At 30.5% G+C, this 15314-nt stretch overlaps 1 protein-coding gene and 1 long non-coding RNA gene across 2 annotated transcripts; one reads left to right on the top strand and one right to left on the bottom strand.

Moving 5' to 3' along the window:
- Nucleotides 1-477: 477 nt before the first annotated feature.
- LOC136783804 (uncharacterized) lies at nt 478-3447 on the bottom strand. The gene is made up of 6 exons (XR_010824325.1): nt 3267-3447; nt 3085-3192; nt 2812-3003; nt 2304-2734; nt 693-964; nt 478-607 (listed from the first exon to the last, which is right to left on the bottom strand). It is a non-coding gene; the product is annotated as an uncharacterized lncRNA (long non-coding RNA).
- A 6965-nt stretch (nt 3448-10412) lies between these two features.
- On the top strand, nt 10413-15178 carry LOC136783803 (alaserpin-like). The gene is made up of 8 exons (XM_066744080.1): nt 10413-11058; nt 12070-12160; nt 12291-12473; nt 12733-12943; nt 13084-13298; nt 13373-13558; nt 13781-13919; nt 14494-15178. Exons 2-8 carry the CDS (start codon nt 12092-12094, stop codon nt 14616-14618), a joined length of 1128 nt encoding a protein of 375 aa, XP_066600177.1. The 5' UTR covers nt 10413-11058; nt 12070-12091; the 3' UTR covers nt 14619-15178.
- Nucleotides 15179-15314: the final 136 nt, after the last annotated feature.

The raw sequence follows: 15314 nt of genomic DNA, 5'->3' as shown, positions 1-15314 counted from the left end.
ACAAACTCTTCATACCATCAAATAGCGTAAGTAATAAAATATTATTACAAGATTGGGTAATATCTGTATGACAACATGAAGTACTACATTTGTCCGTTTTTGTTAGATAATGTTGCACAACGCGATTCAAGCAACTTAATTTATCACACAGAGCAGTGATTAAATCACCAGCATCATACTGCCGCTTTCCAACAAATTGGATTTCAGCATATTGTCTAATATCAATATTTTTTACAGATTTATCAATAGTTTCTGTAAGCAAGAATAAAAGATTTTAGAGCATTGTCTGCTTCTATACGAAATAGGACTTCTAATTGAATAACAATTTACAATGCATTGTATAAAATGCATTTGCGTATGAAGAAATATAATCATGTTTCATTATTCCTCTTATGTATTAATCAATATCATTTACATATACAGCAATTAATGACAAATTTAGATGATGAAAGTTCTACTTATTACTACAACCTTCTATCCTCATTAAAATTAGTCACTAAAAATTTTCGTAAGTTATAATGTTTCATCTGCATATCTTTACGCAAACAAGTGACTGCTTAGCCTATTTCCCCCTATTCTAGATGCTCCTTCTTGTTTCTGATATAACCTGTAAATAAGAAAATTATAATATAAACATTGCTAATTAAGATAAAATAGGTATAAATTAAAATTAGATAGATATTATACGATACAATTTTCTTTCAATTGTTGCTTTGCTACTTTATAGCTCAAGTCATATATAATAGTTCCCAAGCTTATTTTTTAAATATGCATATACATCGATTAATGAAAAATCAAAATGATGAAAGATCTGCTTATTACAACAACTTTCTATCCTCATTAACATTAGTCACCAAAAGTTTTTGTAAGTTATAATGTTTTATCTGCATATCTTTACGCAAACATGTGACTGCTTAGCCAATTTCCCCCTATTATAGATGCTCCTTCTTCTTTCTGAAATAACCTGTAAATAAAACAAAATTTTAATATAAACAATGCTAATTAAGAGAAAATTTGTTTGGATTAATTTTGGATACATATTAATATAAACAATATAATTTTCTTTCAATTGTTGCTTTGCTACCTAAAGCTAATAGTTCCCAGACTTACTATTTAAATATACTGTAACGAAGTTCCCCGTTACGTATACGAGATACCGAATAAAGAACATAAAAGCTACCGAACAGTGGATATTATTAATCCCTACGTTACCGATTCGTGAGATAGGCTCACGAGTGGATTATAGCTAACGTCAAGGATAGACCCCGTTGACAGGCAGAGGCCCGGATGAAAAGACCGGCGCTCCAGTAAACGATGTCCAGGTTGTCCTGAGAAGTAAGGCAGGGCCATGCCAAACAACCCAGGCAACCTGAGATAAGGAGAAGCGGCCTCGGGGAGTCCTAAAACAATGACAGTGTCTATAAGTCCCCACGAGGAGGGGAAATAGAACATCGAGTCTGGCTTGAACGCTGGTTACGCGCGTCAAGCAGGCTGCGCGAATGTCGTGCGCAGACTGCCATAGCAGGCAGTCGGAACGCGACCATGGGACTGTGCTGATGTGTCCGTGCGTGCTGGTGAGCGCGTGACGCGGCACTCAGACAGCCATGGGTCGGTTCGCGTACGTGAGGCGTGTGCTATAGGCCAGCCTGCACGTACGTCACGACTGGATACCGGCCAATGCATAGTGGGTTGTGCAGGGGCGTAGTTAGCCCGTTGGAATGTGTCCCGGTGCCCTCCGTAATCCCATAGGCTTGCGCTATGGCTGGACGGGCCGTGAACATTGCCTCCGTGGTGGTCCGCTCCTGGCAAAACTCTATGCTTTGGCAATTGATACCGCATGTTCCCGCACTCCTCACCACCACCTGTGTGTGGGTGGTGAGGAAGAAATGTATGCCCCTCAGCAGGCAGGTCTGCGAGGCTCGGACTTCCGTAAGGAACCCTCCCCTCTCTCCACGACCTAGCATACTGAGCGACCCTGGCTACCGCTACCGTCCATATGCATGGCCGCAGGGCCGTATAAGATGCATAGAGAATGGGGTCGAAGGACCCAATTGATAACGCAGGGTTGTTGGCCACCCAACTGACCAACTGGCGCCCTGATACCGATAGAAAAGGACGGGCGAAGGTAATGGGAAAACCCGTAGTGTGAGTGGCCCCTCGCACTGACGGGAATAACCTTACAATACATATACAACAATTAATGACAATTTTAAATGATGAAAGATCTACTTATTACTTAACCTTGTATCTTCAATAATTAGGCATTAACAGTTTACGTATGTTAAAAGGTTTTATATGCTTACCTTTATGCAAATATGTGACAGTTTAGTCAATTTTCCACCATTGTAGATGCTCCTTCTTCTTTCTACGATAACCTGTAAATAAGACAAATTTATAATATAAAAAAATGCTATTTAAGAGTCAATTGGTTTGAATTAAAATTGGATACGTATAATACATTATAATTTTCCTTTCAATTGTTACTTTGCTACTGAAACTTCATCTCAAACATAATAGTACCCAAGCTGACTATTTAAATATACATACACAACAATTAATGACAATTTTAAATGATGAAAGATCTATTTATTACTTAAACCTTGTATCTTCAATAATTATAGGCACCAACAGTTTACGTATGTTAAAATTTTTTTCTGCATACCTTTATGCAAATATTTAAGAGTTTACCCAATTATCCACTATTCTAGATGCTCCTTCTTCTTTCTGACATATCCTGTAAATAAGACAAATTTATTATATAAATAATGCTACTTAAGAGAAAATTGGTTTGAATTAAAATTGGATATGTACGTATTATACAATATAATTTTCCTTTTAATTGTTGCTTTGCTACATAAAGCTCATCTCAAACATAATATAATTGAATAAATTTATAATATCCACAAATGGCTCATACTCAACATACAGCTGCTGGATACAAATTATTTCTACTCTTTTTTTCCATTCGGATGCTTGTTGTTGCATTATTTAAGAATATATTGCCTGGTAATCATTTTATAAGAATATAATAACAATACAAGAGGCTATGAACCGAAAATGTGATAATATTTAAATTTCCACTACCTGCAGATCACAAATTAAATTGAAATAAGTATCTCAATATTATTGTATTAGAGTTTATTGATAAGCATCATGAATCACCATATACCAAACAGAATTCTCCAACATAATCTGAAATTAATACAAAAAAATATATCTGTAAAAACATGAATATGTATTTATAAATTTTAATATTTTTGTCTTACAATTTTATAGATCTTACGCAGTGTAAAATACCAGGCCTCTTTTTAGTCGAAATCCAAATTTATCATCCTCCGTAGCATTGTCTAATTGAATGATTTTCTAATATCCATAAATGGCTCATACTCTACATAATCAACTCCTGGATACAATTTGATAACTTCTACTTTATTTTCCCATTCCAATACTTGTTGTTGTATTTTTGAAGAATATATTAGCTGCCAATCATTTTATAAAAATATAATAACAATAGCTTAAAATATATGTTGGTATATGACTGCATATAAGTATATAAAAGTACTTATATAGATTCAATTTTTAAACATACGTACAAACCAAGTTATGGCAAATTTAAATGATGAAAGAAGATTTATTTTGTTAATACAACCTTCTAACCTCATTGAAATTAGTCACAAACAGTTACTGTATGTCAAATTATTCTTTCTGTCTACCTTTATATATATATATATATATATATATCATTCTCATCGATCTTCGATTATTCCAGCTATTTATTCCTGCATATTTTCAAAACAATCTGCTATTTAGGAAACAATAATAATATTCACTAACATATATAACAGAAAGACTAAGACTGAATTAAATCTAAATATTAATTGTTAAATGTTATTTACCTTCTAATTTGTCCATTGTAATCCATTATATCTGATCTAAATAACCTGAGTAAGCTTAAAGTATATGCTGGTATGTAACTGCGTATATAAATATATAAAAATATCTAGATTCAATTTTTAAACATACGTACAAACCAAGTTGTGGCAAATTTAAATGATGAAAGAAGATATATTTATTAATACAACCTTCTAACCTCATTAAAATTAGTCACAAAAGATCAATGTATGTTTAATTCTTGTTTCTGCATACCTTTATATATGTAAACTGTTCGATCTGCCATTCGTTCATCTGCTTTCTGCATTTTGCTAACACAATCTGTAATTTTGAAAACACATACTATAATAATAATATTGATAAACACATTTTAATATTAAAACTGAGTAAATAAAAATCAGATATTGAAAAATGTTATTTAAATTTTAATTTGTTCTTTAAGATGCATTGAAACTAACCTAAATAATCTGCGTATTAAGGGTTATAGACTATACCACAACTATTTTCCTTGATTTGGCATCATTTTGTTACCAATTACTTTATTAATTGGAATGTGATGAGCGTTTATAAACGCATGGTTTTCTATTTGTCACTCTATTTCCTGTAACCTATAAAACAAAGAAACCACAAAGAACCATTGCTCAAATATTTAAATATTTGTTCTAACAAACAATACTTATCTAATTGATTTCTGGATCACTGCCATATAATTGATGCATCCCAATTTTAACTATGAATTCACGTGGAAAACGCACGTGCGAATCATACTAACAAAACGAACACTTCGATGGATACTACTAGGGAATAGGGATGGGCGATGTTAGAAAAAAGTATCGATGTTTAATAAATCGACTTTTGAATAAATCGATAAAAAAGATCAATTATTCTTAATAATAATCGATTTAACGGGATCCTTCAAGCCCTCTGTAGCCAACATTACGGAACGAAAAACGAGGGAGAATTGTCCAGCGCTATTTTTCAACCGATTTCAATGTTTTTGGGCTTATTGGAATCGTTAGGACTCGCCTTTCGTCATAAATAAAGCCGTATTTTCTAAAAAACGTAAAAAATAAAATTGTTTAAAAATTCGCATTAATAATATTTAAACGCAAAACAAATCGAAAAATCGGGCTTCTTTATGACGAGGTGCCAGACCTAACGATTCCAACAAGCCCAAAAACATTAAAATCGGTTGAGAAATAGAGCCGTACCATTGTCCCGCGTTTTTGAGGTGGACGAAAACCAAAAATTTTTAGGAAGAAAGCTAGGCTTCCACCCCTCTCGCGGCTCACGCTAACATGTTCCCCCACTCCAGCGTCGAAACTTACTGCGAAGCTTTCCTCATATTTACGCTATTCCCCTATCTGTAAGCTATACACATATAAATACCGTTAAAATAATGTTGAGAACATTTCATTTCACCGATATAATGAAATTGCTAAAAATGCAATTATCATTTTGAAATAAAATTGTAGAAAAGGAGATTTCGTAATGCTTGAAATATAGGGCATACGGCGAAACGCGGGACAATGGTACAGTCGTATTTTTCAAAAGAATTTGATGAGACTAATAATAATTAAAGCCATTCTTCATGTAGATTGTCCTAAAGAGCTCGCATTTTCGATAAAGCTTATAGTTTTTCAGCTATGAACGATTGAAGTTGCACGGCGCACAAATACATATTTCTTCTCTCGCGTAGATCAGCTGTTGTGCACGTCCATCTTCAATCGTTCATAATTAGAAAACTATAAGCTTTATCGAAAATGCGAGCTCTTTAGGACAATCTACATGAAGAATGGCTTTAGTTATGACTAGTCTCATCAAATTCTATTGAGAAATACGCCTGTACCATTGTCCCGCGTTTTTCCGTAATTTCACCTCTTCAAGCGTCCTGACTCGTTCATTCTGCAATTTATTTCGGAACAAATAAAAGTACGATTGCACATTGAAAAATTACATTAAAAGTTCTCGATAATGTACATGCTGCTATGAGTATTTCTTAATCTTATAAAGCTTGTCGTAGAAGGTGCAATGCAATAAATTTAGAAGGGCAATTTCGCGATTGAAAATAAGACGCACATACATACATGGTAAACGCAATGTGTGTTTGTTTACAGTACACTCACGAGTCACTAACACAGTCGCACCCGTATGTAAGTAGGCCTACTATGCTGGTGTACATACGCTGGATGAGGCAACAAGCTGCAGAGGGGAGAGGGGAAGCTAATTTTATTTACTTCGAGTATGCATCTTTTTACAGTTCACGTTGTAATGACCAAAAGAAGCGTTGCAAAATTATGAAAATATAAAAGCGTCTCCCCTTTTCACGCTCTATTCAATGATGCCACCCAACTTGTTGATGCATTTTTACTTTACTCGAAATAAATTGCAGCATGAACGAGTCAGGACGCTTGAAGACCAGAAATTACGTTAAAACGCTGGACAATGGTACAGGCGTATTTCTCAATAGAATTTGATGAGACTAGTCATAACTAAAGCCATTCTTCATGTAGATTGTCCTAAAGAGCTCGCATTTTCGATAAAGCTTATAGTTTTCTAATTATGAACGATTGAAGATGGACGTGCACAACAGCTGATCTACGCGAGAGAAGAAATATGTATTTGTGCGCCGTGCAACTTCAATCGTTCATAGCTGAAAAACTATAAGCTTTATCGAAAATGCGAGCTCTTTAGGACAATCTACATGAAGAATGGCTTTAATTATTATTAGTCTCATCAAATTCTTTTGAAAAATACGACTGTACCATTGTCCCGCGTTTCGCCATATGCCCTATATTTCAAGCATTACGAAATCTCCTTTTCTACAATTTTATTTCAAAATGATAATTGCATTTTTAGCAATTTCATTATATCGGCGAAATGAAATGTTCTCAACATTATTTTAACGGTATTTATATGTGTATAGCTACAGATAGGGGAATAGCGTAAATATGAGGAAAGCTTCGCAGTAAGTTTGGATGCTGGAGTGGGGGAACATGTTAGCGTGAGCCGCGAGAGGGGTGGAAGCCTAGCTTTCTTCCTAAAAATTTTTGGTTTTCGTCCACCTCAAAAACGCGGGACAATGGTACGGCTCTATTTCTCAACCGATTTCAATGTTTTTGGGCTTGTTGGAATCGTTAGGTCTGGCACCTCGTCATAAAGAAGCCCGATTTTTTTATTTGTTTTGCGATTAAATATTATTAATGCGAATTTTTAAACAATTTTATTTTCTTTACGTCTTTTGGAAAATGCGGCTTTATTTATGACAAAGTGGGAGTCCTAACGGTTCCAACAAGCCCAAAATCATTAAAATCGGTCGAAAAATAACGCTGGACAATTCTCCCTCGTTTTTCGTTCCGTAATGTTGGCTACAGAAGAATGAGCAGATTTTGGGAATTTTTATCAGGGGTAAGGGAATATATAATCGAATCGCTATTTTTGCTGTTGTTTGTATGTATTCTCAAAAGTATTATCATATTTTTTTTACTTTAGTTGAGTTGTAAAAAAAGTTATTTAACTTTAATGTTAAAGTGTCCGCAAGAACATCCTCAAACGGCGTGACGTGTAGCTTCCCTAAAAAACCTAGAATTCATGTTTTCCTTTTTTAACTACAATCCTAATAAAATTCCCCTCTGGATGTGCCTCGTTTTATTGAAAAAAATGATAATTTAAACATAAGTATCAACTGTGAAAAATAAAGTCTAATTTTGATAATTTTTTTGTTCATCTTTAAAACAGATAAGTAAATACTGATTCGCAAAATAATTTTAATTTGAGGTTCATCTATAAGGGAATTTTATTACCTTCAAAACAAAAAAAATTTTTTTAAATCGGTTGAGAACATTTCGAGTTATGCGTCACGGCAATTCGGAAAAAGTAGTTTTGAGAAAAACGCGTTTAAAGTTTCCAGTAGGAAAGAGATTCTCAGCTGACGGATGATAACAGGATCGATAACTGTTGACTATAACAAATATTTTTACCAAACTTATATGAAATATAGTCTCAGACAATGTATGAAAACAAGGTTTGACCGTACACAGAAATAATGAAAGCTATTGTTTCTAGCGGAACAGTATGCTCCGCAAGCAATATTATTGCATGACGCACAACTACAAAAATCTCTATAACTATGTACTCAGTATGAATTTTAATGTAATATTTTAAAGGTAATATCTTTAGGCTATGTACTATCCATATATGAAAAAAAATCGATTTTAAAAACTTATTAAAAGAGGCTCCCCCTTAATAACAATCTATTAAATTTTAGTTTGAATTTGCATTAGAATCAAAGTTAGCAGTTATTATTATTCAATTTAGACACTTTAGTATTTTAAATGCTATTGAAACTATTTTCTTAATAATTTATAGTATATTTTAGTTTCATGATAAAGAGAACGAGGCAAGTGATATCATTTATTTTATGTGGTATTTATTTGCAATATAAGTTTGTTTTAACAATATTAACGAATAATTATTACCATAGATGACTCAGATGTTGATAAAATTATCAACCACATAAATGTAGTAAATTTTAAAAATAAACCTTCTCAAGCATTTTAAACATATCAATGTACCTATTAGAATGATGAAATTTGTGTTTTTTTCTGAGCAAGTTCATCAAATATAAAGTAAGAACTGTTTCAAACGTGTTTCAATGTGTTGAATTAAGATTGCGGATACTTTTCGGACTTTATATACTATAATATTAGTTAAAATTCCCGAAAAGCATGCAAATAATTTTAACATTATGTGTCACTTGACCCCTTTTGCTAGTTAAATTATGAAAAGGCTAGTTCTAAACAGAATAGTGAGATTTGAAAATTACTTTAAAATTAGATTAAATTTATTTCCCTTTCAAATTAAAAATAACATGTTTTGTCATATATTTTCTAATTGGAATAAAATTGAAGATTTTAGGATGGGACAAACTATTATTTAAATATACTGCATTTCTCATATAATGTCATAATAAATTATGAATTATTACCTTATTTTGACTAACATTGTTAAATTTAAACACATAGTTTACAACTATATTAAATGTAATTTACACGATTAAAACTATTAAGAGGTACGATCTTACATAAGTAGCACATTTACAAATAATTAATTTACAGGGTTAGGAACAGTGGTTGGCTGGGGGATAGAAGACCCCGCAGCACTAATAAGAAAGCGCCCACAACCCAGATACTTTTTCCCTGATCTCCTAAAAATGGAAAAAAGAGTTATAATTGAAAGAGTTCCTCGCTGTAGGAGATTTGTCGAACAGTATGGTCAACCCTACGATGATCATGAAATATGCGCTTTCAATGATGAGAAGCTCGTAAGTATTCTGAAAAAAATAATTAATTACAGATAACTGAAGTCTGTACAATTGTATATTTAATAATATTATTAATATTGTAGGGTAATGATGGTGCTGCTTTAATTTACCAGAATTCTCTTATTGGTATAGCTACTTACTACAGATATGAATTTGGTCACGGTAATAATCGGATTAAGACTAACGGGTCCATCCTCACTTATATCAAGAAACTGGAAAATTTCATAACTACTACAGTAACAGATTATTAATTATATGAATGATAATAATCTGAATATACTAATAATTTAATAATAATGTTTTGCTAAACTTATTCGAATAAAGTTTGGATAACATCGTACTTCAATTTAATTATCTTCGAACAATGACAATTAACCCGGAATAGTGTTTCGTTACAATTAAAGTCGAGCCACCTTCATATCCAGAAGCTTTTTGCATCGACTTCTTTGCACTAAATATTATACAAAAATTGGTTTATTTTATGAATGATCCTAAAGAAAGCTGTGACTTTCAATGACTATGAACTGATTTTTTATCATTTCTCTTATTAATAATCATATGCAAAAAGAAAAAATGATGAGATCTGAAAGACCCATGACGTTTGCTAGATTACAATTAAATATTTTCACCTGCTGATTATGAATTTGAAGTGAAAATATGCGATAAATTAATTTTCACTTTGAAAATTACAAAAACTACTTAATAATATAAAAATTAAATAAATCCCTCCTTATTTGAATGATAATTTTGTTTTATTCGTTCCTTACATAAACTAAAAGTATATTTTCAAAAATGTCGGTTTACTCAAAACTAGTGATACATTATACGTTCTACCGGATTGGTAAAATCAATTGCAATGCAAAAAAAGTATTGCCTTGAAAGAACTATGCTCAATGGATCAAGCCTTACTTATCGAATGCTGCCACTGCGTGCTACAATAAATAATATCATCTTCCAATAAAAGCACTCCCGATTTTACCGATCGAGGTAAAATTTATATTATGATACCAATTTAAAATCGTTCAAGAATTTCTACTTTTTTTTTCAACATCAAACACTTTATTCTTAGAAAAAAATACAACTTATTTAGAAACGTTAAAATATTTATTATAATACATAAATAAATAGTTAATTACTCATATACGTTGAATAATAACTGTAACCAAACAAATAATACTAATTTCTTAGGGTATTTATCTATTTTTAAAAATAAAATTAAGAGACTGTATATATATATATAGTGTACCAGCAGCAAATAATTAAAAAGTAAACTATCAATGCATTATTATATATATATTTTTTTAGGTAGAAATTGGTATTTTTCAATGAGCTAAAGTAACTAACAGCATAATTGAAACGTAACACAGCTGCCAAGCCAATGCACAAGGTAATAGCAATTTCTACACTAATCGACTGTCACACAGTGTTTGAAACGTGGACAAAGAACACGAGGAAATTGATTCGTCGACATTTCAGTTAACTTCACTCCGTACATTCGTCTGATAAATTTCTGCACGATATAGAATATCTTTTAATTATTCTAAACTTCGACACAATTAAACAAAAACAATACATTACATATGAGACAAATTATAAATTTTTACTGAATTTGTAAATTTTTAAACTAATTACAAAACTCTCATATTTAGTCCATTTCAAAATGGTCGATTCTCGAATGTTTCACTCCCTAGCATACGCGTTATATATGTTTAAGTATGTGTAAAACTTAAAGTCGTGTCAAATGAGATTTGTTGAAATTTTAAATAATTATTATTTAAAAATACTAGTGGACAACTTTTCGTGATCAATTTGAAGACATTAAAATTTTTTAACAACGAATAAAGGTAAATTTCAAAAGTAGATCAAATTTATCGACGAGTAAGATTCTTTTTCTAAGGCGTGACAGCTTAGGTAGATAAGCGTTGCGTTATGACTCACACAAATATAATTTCTACAATCTGCACCACAGCGCTGTACTCAATTTTCCACCAATCATGTATAATCCGGGAGATTCAAATTTTCACCTGTTTCTGTTGATAATAAATAAATTATAGAGTAGATAAACAATCATCTAAAATTTATATAGATATTTCAATTTAAAATAACAAGTGTATGATCGAATGTTTTAAATGTGCATACGTGGCAATTACACACGCTACTTCAGCCATACCTACAACTATAAGCAATTTCTGATTGTCTAAATTTATAGGATTAATCATTTATTTATCCAATCATTTTAGATATTTTATTTGACACGTAATATAACATTTGTCTTACTGTCCTATTTTAGGGTGGCTGAAAAAAAAAATACTGTTACTCCAACATTGGTTTCTTTATTTTTAATGTTTAATATTGTCACTTTTTAACAGCAGAATTGAAACAGAAAATAAAAGATTTATAATTGAAAATTAACATCACAGAGACTATTTTTTTTAAATATTACGTCTTTGTTTTTAATTTTGATTGGCAATTATTCTAAACAAATATCATTAACACTAAAGCTAATATTGAACCATCAACTAAACCTTTATAAATGTAATTTGAGCCTATAAAAGTAGTCTAAATTTTTTATTATTATAATAAGAAGACTTAGTAATTTCTTGAACGAATTAGTTAAATACATAAACGTCAAGACCACCAATATTAATTTTGATTAAAAAATAAAAAGTTTACAATGATGATAAATTCTTAAAGTGAAATATTTTGAATAAACTTAAAAATTATGAAATTTTATAGACCAAAATACCCCTCTGAATTGCAATTTTTAAATAAACTTTACACATATTTATTTTATATAAACCTACTATAAAAAAATCAAATAATTCTTTTGTAATCACTTATTTTTTTAATTTAAGGCTGCCGAACAGAACAATTATCATGGATAGTCATTCAACTGTATCAGTAGCAATGCAGAGTGTTAATAAATTCACCATCAACTTCTTTCAAGTAAGACTCAATATAATACGAATAATTATGTATCATGATTGTATCACGTCTAAAAAATTTAATAAAAATATAAAACAAAATTGTTAATTGATAATGTAATTTCACACAATATAATTTTTATTTACAATAGGAAGTGGCGCAGAAAAGTAACGAAAATCTGGCCACATCTCCACTTAGTGCTCACGTTGCACTTACAATGACTTCTTTTGGTGCTTCTGGCAACACTGCTTCCCAAATCAACAACGTACTAGCCCTGGAAACTGATGATGATCTATTGAAGAGTAGCTATAAAAATTTTCTTGAGGGTTTAAAAGTAATTATCCAAACTAATTATAAATTTGATATCTTACATAATACTTTATAAATTTTATTTATCTTATAAATACTTATCACTTTTATTTAGCATTAAATTATTTAAAAATCTTTATTCTTATTGTAATTACATAATTAATTAATTTAAATACTCATATAAGATTCTCCTTTATTTGAAAAATTTCTATATCTTAATTATAAATATATAAACTTACTAAAATTTGTAAAAAAAATTGCTAATGCTAAATTAAAATTTTTAGAATTTCAAGGATGTCGATCTTAGCCTTGCCAACAAAATCTACACGAAAAACGGATTTTTCATCAAGTCTGACTTCAAGGACACTACTGAGAATATTTTCATGTCCACCACAGAAAATATAGAATTTGCTAAAGCAGATGCTGCAGCGAAGAAAATTAATCAATGGGCTGCTGCACATACACAGAATCGAATTAATGAAATTGTTAAACCAGGTGTGTAACTTAACTATTAAAATTTATAATAATATTAGAAATAATCTGTTTTTGAGAAATTTATGAATTTTTAATATGGAAAATTTCGTTTTTTAATTTAAAAATTAAACAATTGTTAAAAATAATTAATACTGTTACAGATGAATTTAGCCCACTCACTACATTGGTTCTTTTAAATGCTGTTTATTTCAAAGGCAACTGGGCTACCCAGTTTAATCCTGATAATACTACTAGCTTGCAATTTAAGTTGAATAGTCAGGACACAAAAAATATTCCAACTATGTACAAAAACGATAACATAAAATTTGGAATTCTTCCGGAATTAAAAGCTTCTTTTGTCGAGCTTCCATACAAGGTACACAAATTTTTCAGTAAGAAACTTATAATCTAATTTTTAATTAAATTCAATATTATTATTATGATTTTCAGGACAACAAATTCAGCATGTTGATCATTCTTCCTGATGAAATTGAAGGATTGGCTGAAGTTGAGAATAAATTGACCAATGCTGACCTTGATTATCTTGCAACCAATGGCGTTGTGCAAAAAGTTGAATTATACTTGCCTAAATTCACAATTGAAAGCACACTAGACCTAGTGAAGCCTTTAAAAAAAGTATGAAGCATTTTTATGAATTATACTTAGTCGAAAAAAACCGAAAGGTGCATATGAAATGAACAAGTTTTTCACTTTTGGAATTAAAATTTTTAATATTCTGATGAGATTATATATTTTAAGCAAAAAATTTAATTTCACGTACCAAAATACACGAGAAAAGATACAGCACGTTCATGTTATACATAAAAAATGTATCAATCTATTTTTCATTTTTTTCAGTTAGGCATGACCGATATGTTTGACAATTCTTTGGCTGATTTTTCCAAGATGACTGATGAATGCTTGTACGTTAGCAACGTTGTTCAAAAAGCATTCATCCAAGTTAACGAGGAAGGGTGCGAAGCTGCTGCAATTACTGGTAGGTTTATTTGTAGCCTTACATATTTTGTAATATTTTTTAAACTAGTGTACATTTTCGAAATATTAAGACTCACTATTGGTTTTGAGAATGTTTGCGTAAAATAATGAACAATGTTTCTATACATAAAGGTTTTAATAGTTTTATTTCATATTTGATAACATTGATTGAAAAAATAAGCTTTAATCAAGTCAACATAATTAGTGAAGCTGAATTTTATGCATGAGATTAGAGATATATATATATTTAATCACGAAAAGTTTCAACTGAACATATAAATGTATAATTTTTTGACTAGCTAAAGTAGATTTTGAAAAAAAAATAATTCATTTCATAATTGTATGTATTCTTGTAATTAATATTTACTCGAGATAAAAATTTACAAATTATTGCAATATTACCTTTATGGTAATAGACAAATCGAAAATAAAGAACCTAAAACCCTACAAACTAAATACTTTGTTAGTCTAGTGTAAAAAATATTGTTTATTTGCATGAATTTACATTTAGTTTTTTGTTTTACCAGAATGAAGATTTTTTATAACAAATTTTTCTTTCAATTAAATTGTTTCAGCCGTGAGGATTGTAAAACGAAGCTTGCCTCCACCACCAATTACGTTTAAAGTGGATCGACCATTTATATTTATGATCAATTACCTTAACATTCCTATTTTTACTGGACACGTTAAACAATTTTAATTAATTTGTTTAAGATAATTTTTTCCATATTTTCATTGATAATTTAAATATTCATTAATTCCCAATTTTAATCAACATTAAAAAAGTTTAAGGTTTTTATAAATAAATTTTACTTATTCCTATTAACACGAAAAGAGCCCTTTTACAGTTCTATTTTATGAGACAAAAAAGAATCAAACGTATTAACATTCGTAATATTTAAGAATTCCTAAAAAAAATTTCACAAATAAAATTTTTAAGTTCATCATTGTTTATTTTAAGCAATCATATCAGCACCACAGTCATCACACATTCGATGTACAATCTTATCGATAAATTCTGGCCGTAGCCGTAATCCTCTAACACCTGACTGAGTTTAGTTTACGACGCATTTCATTACACAGTACATCAGTAAAACCTCTCTTTTACCTTTTAAAACGTGTGAATTGTAAGTTATAAATTTTTATTATTCCTTATTATTATCATAACAATAGTGTCGAATTATTATTCATAATATTTTGTTGGCTTGCTGCAATTATAGAATTTATAGATAAATAATAAAAACAATAAACAAAGAAATAAACTATTTAATAGTGTACACATTTTTATGTATGTATTGTTTACATACGTGACGTAAGCTCGAAGAAATCCGCTATTTATAAGTTCAGCGGTTTTCTAATATCACTCAAGATAAGGCTAAACCGACCACTATTACAC

Source organism: Prorops nasuta, unplaced genomic scaffold, assembly GCF_024137725.1.
Source record: "Prorops nasuta isolate Cenicafe-Biocafe unplaced genomic scaffold, Cenicafe_Pnas_1.2 PNAS00035, whole genome shotgun sequence".
Lineage (NCBI taxonomy): Eukaryota > Metazoa > Arthropoda > Insecta > Hymenoptera > Bethylidae > Prorops > Prorops nasuta.
The sequence above is the reverse complement of the archived record's forward strand: the minus strand, read 5'-3'. Positions and strand labels throughout refer to the sequence as shown.

Bases quoted from the DNA above. Each gene is read 5' to 3' on its own strand.
- LOC136783803 (XM_066744080.1), top strand. From the start codon at position 12,092: ATGGATAGTCATTCAACTGTATCAGTAGCAATGCAGAGTGTTAATAAA. The intron at 12,944-13,083 runs GTGTGTAACTTA...ATACTGTTACAG, and splicing joins TAATGAAATTGTTAAACCAG to ATGAATTTAGCCCACTCACT. The intron at 13,559-13,780 runs GTATGAAGCATT...CATTTTTTTCAG, and splicing joins TAGTGAAGCCTTTAAAAAAA to TTAGGCATGACCGATATGTT.